The sequence below is a fragment of the Lissotriton vulgaris genome, chromosome 7, assembly GCF_964263255.1.
Source record: "Lissotriton vulgaris chromosome 7, aLisVul1.2, whole genome shotgun sequence".
Classification (NCBI taxonomy): Eukaryota; Metazoa; Chordata; class Amphibia; order Caudata; family Salamandridae; genus Lissotriton; species Lissotriton vulgaris.
The window spans coordinates 888,984,627-888,995,752 of NC_141695.1; the positions used below are offsets into that span (position 1 = coordinate 888,984,627).

At 41.7% G+C, this 11,126-nt stretch overlaps 1 protein-coding gene across 1 annotated transcript; it reads right to left on the reverse strand.

Annotated features, from left to right (window-relative positions):
- Positions 1-400: 400 nt before the first annotated feature.
- On the reverse strand, positions 401-1,957 carry LOC147702630 (zinc finger MYM-type protein 1-like). The gene has a single exon (XM_086929427.1). The coding sequence runs from the start codon at positions 1,955-1,957 to the stop codon at positions 401-403; it is 1,557 nt and encodes a 518-aa protein (XP_086785553.1).
- Positions 1,958-11,126: the final 9,169 nt, after the last annotated feature.

Below are 11,126 nucleotides of genomic sequence, written 5' to 3' on the forward strand. Positions count from 1 at the left end.
CAGAAACAGTAATATCGATGCCATATCAAATATGGTGTCTTACGCTTGGCGGGTGGCCACGTCCGTTGCAGACACTGCATAGTCACCTCGTGACACAACAAGCGTTTAACTTTTGTTGAAATTTGCTGCTGCGTTTTGCCACCTTTCGCTGTTTCAACCAGGCACCACGTGGAGGTAGCAGCAATACCCAGCTTTTTTTTTTTATGTTATGTTTTTTAACTTTTTCTTTTACTTTTTTACTTTTTGTGTTTTACTGTTTGCTATCTCTTCTATATTGTTTCCACTTTTCAATTTTCCTTCTTTCTTTATCTTACGACCTGTTTTTTTCATTTCTGCATACTTGCTGAATAGCAACATAGCAAGCCTGATTAAAACCATGGAAAACATCTTGCGTACTTCTTTATGAAAGGAAGTCAACTTTACGAGCCTTCTGTGCTGCAAATTCCTTGATAAGCTGCCCGTAATCCAGAGATCTAGTAATGTCATGTTCAATTGATAACAGGGCCAAATGATTCAGTCTCTCTTGAGTCATTGATGTCCTCAAACAATTTTTTATCAATTTCAGTTTTGAAAAAGTTCTCTCCCCTGAAGCCACTGTAACTGGGATTGTCAACACAATGCGTAAAGCCACTGCAACATTTGGAGCTGCAGTGTGCAGTTTGTTTTCATGAATAAATTGTAATGTTTCCAAAGCTGTTGCATTATTTGCCACCAAGGAGGAGAACATTCGAAGCTCGGTATGTAAATCTCCGGGATCAACATCTGAGTCAGAACTGTCGGTTAACACTATGCTTAAATCTGCACATCTTTTCATCAATTCAGTATCGTTCATGCTAGCAATTTTCCCCCAGTCGTGAAGGAATCCAAAGAAATCATAGTGATGTTTCATCTGAGTGAACCTTTCAGTCATGGACATAATTGCTTGATCCATCAAGACGTTGAAGAACTCAATGCAATATTTTTCTTTTGGTTCTAAGATTCCCTCATCACGACTCTCGTATTGAAATTGTCTCCTAATCGTTCTTCTTCGCAAACTTGTAGATGCAGGAAAACTTATCTCATCTGAGCTCATCTCCAGTTCTTCCGCCAACTCCTTAGCTGAAACTTGTGCAGATGTCAAACCACTCTCCTTATAAGTTTCCAGAAACTGGACAGTCTTTTCAAGGCATTTCATTGCAATGTCAAGTTGCATATCCTTACTTTGCATGATTTTGCTAACAAGATTTATTTGCTGCAAAAGGTCATACCAAATCACCAGCGATACTAGAAATACATAACTCCTTAATTGCTTAGCCAACCCAGCTGCCTCAGTTCTGGCCTTTGGGTCATTCGCTTCCTCTGATACTTCAACCACGGCATCATAAACGGCGGCCACTTGGAAACGGACAGCCTTGACGCTATCAATACGGCATTCCCATCGAGTTTCGGATATGGGCTTTACTGTCAGATCTTTAACGTGCTTAATTAGTATTTGCCATCTCTGTGTTGAGGCAGAAAACAGTATATAAATTTGATGCAAGATTCCAAAAAGAGTCACAGCGTGAGTGGATGATTTCGCCATATCACTAAATACTAAATTCAAGCTATGGCAACCGCATGGAACATAGAACGCTCTTGGATTCATGTCAAGTAAACGTTTCTGAACACCACTCTTGCAGCCTCTCATATTTGCCCCATTATCATACCCTTGACCTCTGCAATTTTGAAACGGCAATTGCAATTCCTGCAGTTTTTGCAAACATGCTTCTGTGAGACCAGCACCTGTGCTGCTTTCAACAGGCAAGTATCCAACGAAAAATTCACTTATTTCGACTGGCATTGTTTCCACGTTCACAATTCGAAGGACCATTGTCATTTGCTCCTGATGACTTGCATCAGGCGTGCAATCCAAAATGACAGACAAATATTTACTCTTGTGTATTTTTGCAATAATGTTGTCCAAAACTGAAGCTCCCATAAGATTAATGATAATTGTAACAGCATGTGCTTCTGCACCCTTTCCTTCCTTCGTGCATTTGCTTTTTCTTACTTGCGTTTGGCCTCGTGGTTCGGCGATAGCTCGTGCATTTAGAATAAACACGAGGAGCACAATAATTGCCAGTGAAAAAAATATTTGCAAGGCAGTTACTCTCGCTTTGCTGAAAGTTTGAGCTATTGGTGTTGCATCATTATTAGCAATGCCAATAGCTCAAACTTCCAGCCTCGGTCGGTAGGGGAGTACCTGCCGGGGCTGTGACGTAGGGAAGGGGAGGGGCAGGGTGGGGGTTAGTAATGTATGGATAATGGAGGTTTGCAGGTAAGTAAACATTGAAATAAATCAAATGAATTTCGTTGCGCGCACTGCATTGCATTTGGGGATGCTGTGTGCACAACGAAATTCGTTTCATTTATTTATTGGCAGTGACTGGTGAGCGTGTCAGCCCAAGCTACCATTTGAAAAAGAACTTGTTCATGATGGGGTTAAACACAGTGCACCCACAGCCCTTCCAACAAGCACACATAAATGGGGCTCTGAGAAGTAAATTAACTGTCTTCTCATCCTGGGGGCTGGCAGGTGGGCCCTACCAACAACGTGGTATCCCTAGCATGGCACCTGCGGGGCTAAGGAGGCGGGGGTCTGGCCTGCCAGCAGGACTCAAGAAAGGGTGTCAGGCCCAGGAAATAACACTCTGCAACCAGCCTTACCCTCCTCCACATTGAGCACCACTGTGAGTCCGGACATTGAGGCAGAGGGTGCCCTTTCCCTGCTGGGGCTGGGGTATGATGACTGGCCATGGTGGGTGCGACAAGGAAAAAAATCAAAGATGCCACTTGCCACCTTTGTGTCTGCCTGCTGGGCAAGGCATCTCCTGCGTGCAGTCACTGGGGTGGTGCCAAGGTAAGGCGATGCCTGGATCCAGGTGTGCCACTGCCCTCTATCCACAGCTGTAAGCAGTAAGACAAATCATCAATAATTGTTTAACTACAGGAATCTTTCTAGAAGACCTAAATAAGGCTTTCATATGCCCTTTATTAAAGATAGCAAACCTGGACCCGCATGACCCAAACAACTACAGATCGATTACAACTTGACCTTTCCTGGGCAAACTGATAAAAAGAGCAGCATTCGCCCAGATGTCACTGTGCATTGAAGATAACTCCATACTTTCTGAATTCCAAACATGATTACGTCCAGTAAGAGGCACAGAATCTGCACTCATCACTAGCTGGGATGACCTTAAAAACTCACTAGACCGGAACAGGGTCGCCACACTAATTCTCTTGGTACAATCAGCTGCCTTCAACACAGTTGATTGACCATGACACTCCAATCCAAAGAATCTACGAAGCTGGCCTAGAGGGTGTGCTCTCAAATGGATCACACCCTACCTTCAAAACAGGACAAATGTCGTCCATACTCCCCCTTTCTCATCCAAATCGTATTTCATAAATGCAGAGTCTCTAAAGGCTATATCATCTTACTCATGCTTTTAAACATCTACATGAAGTCATTAGCTGTAATTCTCAAGGAATTTCAGCTCACATGCTCCAACTATGCAGATGGCACACAAATACTTCTTAAACTGGAAAGCCCTAAAGATATTGGAAACTCAAAAATCCACAGTTGCTTCTGAGCCACTGATCAGTGGATGACATGGAGGCGCCTCAAATTAAATGCTTCCAAAACAGAAATACTCACATGTGGCGATTGGAAAAATTATGAGCCACTCTGTGCCTGGCCTGACAATCTGGGACCACCTCCTAAAGTATCTAAGAAAGTAAGAAACTTTGGAATTACCAATGACTCCAAATTATCAAATACATAAAACTGCTGTTCAAGATTAGCACCTCGAATGTGTGTACCTCACTTTCATTTCTCATACATGTGGACAAGTGTGTAAGTGTGCAGACTAATACATAGATTATGTAGTGTGTTGGTTAAAACATATGTTGCCCGCTAGTCTAGATATGTATACAGATCTTCCCCCATATTTAACCCGTTAGGTTGCTTGCTATATATATATATATATATATATACGCGTTTCGGCTTCTGCCTTTTTCTAATGTTTACATTAGAAAAAGGCAGAAGCTTAAATGCGTAATGTTGACTGTTGGCTGTATGAATTAAAATATTGAAAAGAAGACATAGACCCCTGCGAGTGCTTTCTCGAATTCTAATTGGAAGAGGGAATGAGCGTATATATATATATATATATATATATATATATATATATATATATATATATATATATATATATATATATATATATATATATATATATATATATATATATATATATATATATAAAAGCCAAATCCTGGAAAGGAGAGCACAGTCCTATTGCTCAAACTGCATACTGCCACACACCAGGAACGGACCACCACGAAAGGTTGGAATTTTAATAGTGCAGTTTATTTAGCCATTCCACAATATATATATACATACTCCATCCCACTCCAGCAAAGAAGAAGGCACATACTCAAAGATGTCAGGTATGGCTTTCTTTATTAATTCAGGTCTCACACCACCCCATGGCTAAAGAGACGCGTTTCGGCTTCGCAGAAGCCTTTATCAATCTGGTTGGCGCCCTGTATCTTAAAGGTATATATAGCCCTTCCCCCTTAAAACACTAATAGAAATATTTCTCGAATTCTAATTGGAAGAGGGAATGAGCGCATATATATATATATATATATATATATATATATATATATATATATTTTTTTTTTTCAAGAAAAAGAAAATAAACAATGTGAATGTTGACAAACCGAAGCAAGTCAAATCCCCAACTCTCTAATTGTACAATATCAAAAGCTAGACAGATTATATGAACGAGAAATACGCAAGTGGTGGGAGGCCACCTCTTAGCAAAACTACATAGAGGTGGAGAGAGTCCCTAGAGGATTGCGTATTTATAAGGTACCATCATATGAAAACCCGGATCGCCTCCTATTAGAGGCATGGGCAGCCCACACAGCCCTGTCATGCAAGCGAATGTTGGAGATACTGGTGCAATTCGCCTGGAGCGACAGAGACAAAGCGCTCAAGGAGATGAAACAGAAATAAACTGACATCTATAGAAAAAACAACGAGAGCAGAAACCTCAGAATCTGATGTAACAGAGAATGAGCAGTCAGAGAAGGAAGTGGCGGGTCCATCAGAAAGACGGAAGAAGACCCCTTTTCAAGAGGAATTCAACATCATACGCCAAACTTGACTGAGGGGGGAGAGCAAGCCCCCGGAAGGAGAAGGAAAACAAGAAGGGGCGGCAGGAAGAGGAAGAACCAAAAACAATCAGGCACCACGAATAACCTGCAGCAAGAGAGGAGGCAGATGGTTGGTGAGACGGACCACCTGACCATATTTAACTTGACAACCAATGTCTTGACAGAAACCGAGGAGTCAGTACTTAAGTTGGGACTTACATTTTGTCCACAGAACCGCCTGGAATACACTCAAACCAGGATTGATTTATTCAAATTCGTAGGCAAGCTCAAGTTACACAAATCCTTTAAATTGAAGCCCACCTCTAAAGAAGCACGACTTTTGAAACAACAAAGCAAAGACACCAATTTGCTAGCAGTTAATGATCTAACTACTCTGGAATCACTATAGGAACTGCGTCATGAGGGCACACTAGAAGCTATGCCCACTGCAATGACTTTATCACAAAGAAAACGCCAGGCAGAAGTGGAACAAGAAGCTCCAGAAAGCAGCTTCAAACCACCATCCCAGTTCCTTCCACAAATGCCCGTAGACGCCATAGACACTTTCTCAGAAGCGGTCATTAAGAATTTGATGAAAATGAGAGAAAAACCAAGACCATCTAGCGGGAAGCACAAAGAACTGCAGTAAAGAATTTGGAAAAGGCCAATACAGTAATCTGCAAGCCCTCGGACAAGGTAGGCAATATTATCCTGATGTCACACAACTACTACATTGAAGAAGCTTTGTGACAACTGCAGAACCAAGAATGTTATTAATTGACGACCAAAGATGAATACCAGACCAGCATCCAACAAATGCATACTATAATAAAAAAATGGCATGACAAATCCATGATAGACCTGGGCGAATATTTGTTTTTAAGAACTACAAATCCCATTCTACCCACCTTTTATCAATTACCCAAAGTGCACAAAAACAAAATGAGACCCCCTGGTGGGCCAATAATCTCCTCTTTGGATAGTTTAACAGAAAATCTCTCTAGATTTATTGATTATTTTCTGTTTGAGTCAGTCTTACAACTGAAATCCTACATAAAAGACAGAACAGATTTTATTAATCATATAGAGAGTTTAGAATGGGATTCTTCCTACACTCTGATTGTTTTAGACATTAACCAGCCTCTACACTTGTATTAACCATCAGCAGGGCTTGGAGGCTGCCTAGTACTTTTTACAAATAGACCATTGAAGTTTGCCTTACACAACACCATGTTATTGGAACTAATTGAGTTCTGTGTATACAACATTTTCCTTTTCGGGAGACCTGTATAGGCAAACATCTGGAACTGCAATGGGGACCTGCTTCGCACCCAGCTACGCAAAATTATTTGTTGGCTGATGGGAGGAGCAGGTCGGCTGGGCCGCAAGTAATGAAATCTGGACAAGGGACGTAGTCACATGGCATCGATGACTTGTTCATAGTATGGAAAGGCCAGAGGAGCCAAGCAGAAGAATATATAGCTGTTCTGAATGATAATGATCCGAACCTGCGGTTCTCAGGCGAGATTACCTCAGTGGCAGTGATTTATCTGGACCTGAGAGTCGAAGTCCAGGAGGGTAAATTGACTATGGCCCTCTTCAGGAAACCCATGGCAGGGAATAGCACCCTACATGCCTCAAGTTGCCACCCTGTAAAATTGAAGAATAGCATACCATATGGGGAGTTTCTTCGATTAAAACAAAACTGTTCAAGGGAGTGTGGTTTTGAGAAAGCAGCTAATGAGAGCATTGAAAAATGTAAAGCTAGAGGATATGGAGAAGAACTTCTTGAAAGTACTAGAAGAAAGGTTCAGAGCTTATCTAGACAAGACCTCCTGAAACCTAAAATGAAGAAGCAGGAGGACAAAGAAGGAAAATTCCGCATGGTCACGACTTTCTCAGAGGATACTAATCCTCTGAGAAACATCATGAAAAAAGCTGGCACGTACTAAAAACAGATGTTATCATTGGCGATGACATTCCAACTTGGCCATTAATAACTTTTAGAAAAGCACGATCACTAAGGGATTGTTTGGTGAGTAGCCATCTAGACCCTACTCCAACCAGTCAGGGTACCCTGAGTGAAATGAGGGGCTTCTTCCCCTGTGGGAGATGCAAAGCATGTGCCCACAGTAAAAGAGTACTGACTTATGAAATCAAGGGCCTGAAATCAGGGAAAAGAATTGATAAATTTATGACATGCCAAACAACACATGCCGTCTATTGTCTAAAGTGCCCTTGCGGGCTGAGATATATGGGAAGCACTATCCATTGCGTGAAGGTTAGAATCCTGGAACACATGCGCGCCATAGTGAAAAAATATTTCAGTTATCCGGTGCCACTTTGCCATTAAACATAAAAGCAACAGGGATCTGTTGGAGTTTTTTAGCATTGACTGTGTACCAGTACAAAGTAGAGGGGGAGACAGGGTTTTAAAATTAAGAAGACTGGAGTCAAGTTACATAATTGATCTCCAGCAACAACAACAACAAAGGAGTTTATAAAGCGCTTGGTGACGCCATCACGGCGTGTCCCCGCGCTGTGGAAAGAAGTCAGGTGCATAGTAGGGAGTTACAGGGAAAACAGGTGAGTTTTTAAGCTTTTCCTGAAGGCAGTCTCTGAGTCCGCTAGTCTGATCTCCATAGGGAGAGCATTCCATTCCCTGGCGGCCATAACCCGGAAAGAGCGGCCACCCATTCTGGCCTTCCTAATACGAGGTACTGTGAGCAAGCCAGTTCCCCTGGAGCGGAGAGTTCTATTGGGCTCATAGGGAATGGCTAAGTCATTCATATAGGAAGGAGCTTTTTGGGAGATGATCCTATGGCACATTAGTAGTGCTTTAAAGAGAATTCTCTTTTTTATGGGTAGCCAATGGAGGGTATCCAGAGCAGGTTTGGATGGAGCTCTCTTGGGAAGTCTAAGGACTAGACGTGCTGCTGTGTTCTGTAGGACTTGAAGTCTCCTGATGTTATTTTGCGATGTTCCGAGCAGAAGCACATTCCCAGACCAAGAGCTCGAATGTGCTGAATAGTGGGGAGGAAATGACTGCACACTTAGGGCTCTAGGCAATGTATAGTGAGCAGCAAATATTTTTACAGGTAGTCAACAGAGGAGGAGATGATGTAAAATGTAATAGGAGGGGTGTTAAAAAATGAGTTTGCTCTGCAATTTTTCCTTTTTTCTTCATTTTCCTTGTTTGTTCTTTTTTCTTGAAATTAGCAACTAAGGAATGTATGCCGATACACGGCCACAACAAACTTAGAGGGACCCATGGCAATCATTAACAATAGGTTGTCATTGGCCGCTCCACGGCTAGATCACATGGCACAGGAAAGTTGTGCTGATGTGAACAAACGTAGCACTAATGTGGCAATTACCCTTCGTGGCGTGTAACACGTAGCCAGCATGCAGGTACTATGATTTTGCTCTATCTAGGATCGAACATAGGTATGCACGTATTACGAGGAACGAGTGCAATTCCCATTCCGAATTTAAAACAACTTGGATAGGAGACGAGGGTAGCCATAAGGTTAAGCTTTGTATCTATTGTATACCATTTAGCGACACTGGACTATGCAAACATGTAGAATATAAATGTATAACGTCCACAACAACTGTGATGAAACACATTCAAAGATGGCGCTCAAAGTATAAGTGTATTATTGTCCTTTGTTTGTTTTAACCATGGTCATAATGACGTAAAAACATGGTGCCTCCCAGTGCCCGTGGTGGTACACTGACAAAGGGTATCCTTTTTTCGAACAGAGAAAGGGTTCTTTGGAGGATATATATATATATATATATGTATATATATATATATATATATATATATGTATATATATATATATATATATATATTTTTTTTTTTTTTTTTTTTTTTTTGGCGGTGCTGAACAACAATGAGTTGAACCTCAGATTTACCAGTACAATGAGTAGAACATCTGTACACTATCTCGACCTTGAGGTCTTTGTCAAGGAGAGTTCCTTACACACCAGGCTCTACCGCAAGCCTACGGCTGGCAACACCGTGTTACACGCGGCGAGCCACCATCCGAAAAGCATTATCAAGAATATCCCCTTCGGAGAATTACTGCGTATAAAAAGAAATTGCTCAGATTCCAGCGATTTCAGGCAGGCACAGGAAGGGGCGGTAGCCAGGTTTAGAGAGAGAGGGTACTCAAGGTCACTCCTCACGGAAGCAACTAGGCGAGTAGACCTTATTGACAGAAAAGACCTCATACAGACTATCACGAGGGATAAAGTGGAAGACTGTACAACAAGGATGATCACCAGTTACAACATGAGATCAAACGAACTGGTGCAGATATTCAATAAGAACTGGCACATCCTAGGTACAGACCCAGTAATGAAGAGAGTTATACCGGCAAGGCCGTCTATTACTTACAGACGCTGTCAGTCCCTCAGTGACCATCTTGTAAAAAGCCACTATGTAGACCCCCCAAAAGTGTAAAAAACAAACCCATCAACGGTTTCTTCCCATGCATGCAATGCAAGGCATGTAAATACAGCAAAAAAAGAACCAAATACGAAGGGAGAAGCAATGACCCACGGCCAATGAGAGAGATAAAGAAATTTCTGAATTGCAACTCTGAGTTTGTAATTTACTACCTGGTATGCCCGTGTGCCAAAAGGTACATTGGGAGCACCATCAATCAAGCCAAGAAACGTATCCTGGAACACATGCGTGCCATCGCTAATAAGGATAAGAACTACCCGGTGGCACGCCATTTCGAGACCCACCATGGAAGTAATAGGGACCTATTATCATTTTACCTAATAGATCAGCTGGAGAGAAGGGAACGAGGTGGGGACAGGATAAGGTTACTAAGAGCGATGGAGTCCAGGTACATCATTGACCTTCAGAGTATGCAACCAAAAGGGCTTAACAACGACAAAGAACTCTGGGTGCATCTAGAATAGACAGTACTCACTCCCAATTTGGTTCGGGAAGGTAAATCTATACTGCAAATAGAACAACCCAACACTGTAAACTAATATGGGTAACTTTCCAGTTGGCAGCAAGTAAGCTGGTATCAATAGATGAGAATAATATGGATTCCTGCCCATACAGGGCATCACAACTTGTGCAAGGTAACAGGGTCAATAAAATAACTGTCCATTGAGCCCATCCAGGGCACAATTCTGTACATTAATGAATTAGTTGTAAATATATTCAATTCCTCCTTGTACATGGGCGAAGGAAAGTGCATTATGAACTGTTGATGTAAAATATGTATATAATCAATGGACACTAGTAGACATACACCCTGTCACTTGACCTTTGTTTTAAGGAATTTTTATTTCTAATGAATGTTTTTGCACTAGCACTTTTTCCAAACGCCATTTGTCCCCCTGTATACACTGTAAATAGTGTTATTGGTGATATGTTGAATTGCACGTTCAAACATGGCCGCCGTAAAACATCTTGGCGAGCATTAGTCCACTGTCTATGTTGCGTGAAGTGGTGGGGGATTTAATGGCGACATGTACAAAGAATGGCTGACACTGAGGAAGCCAAATAGGTGAAACGCGTCTGTCGAGGGGGCAGGGGGGTCTGCCAATAAACCATCCTGGTTAATACACTGACTTGGAGTGCCGTCCTTTTTTGACCTCTGGGGAATCACGGAGGTGTGTGCAAACATATATATATATATATATATATATATATATATATATATATATATATATATATATATATATATATATATATATATATATATATATATATATATATATATATATATATATATTTCCAACACACAGTTTTCCTCTGGCTGGTGGGAGGAGCACGTGGCCTGGGCGGGGCCAAATGAGAAATGGGTGGAAAAGATCTCCCTGTGGACCCGCTACATTGATGATCTTTTCATTGTGTGGCGGGGATCGCAGGATGAGGCTGAACAATACATCAGAAGCCTCAA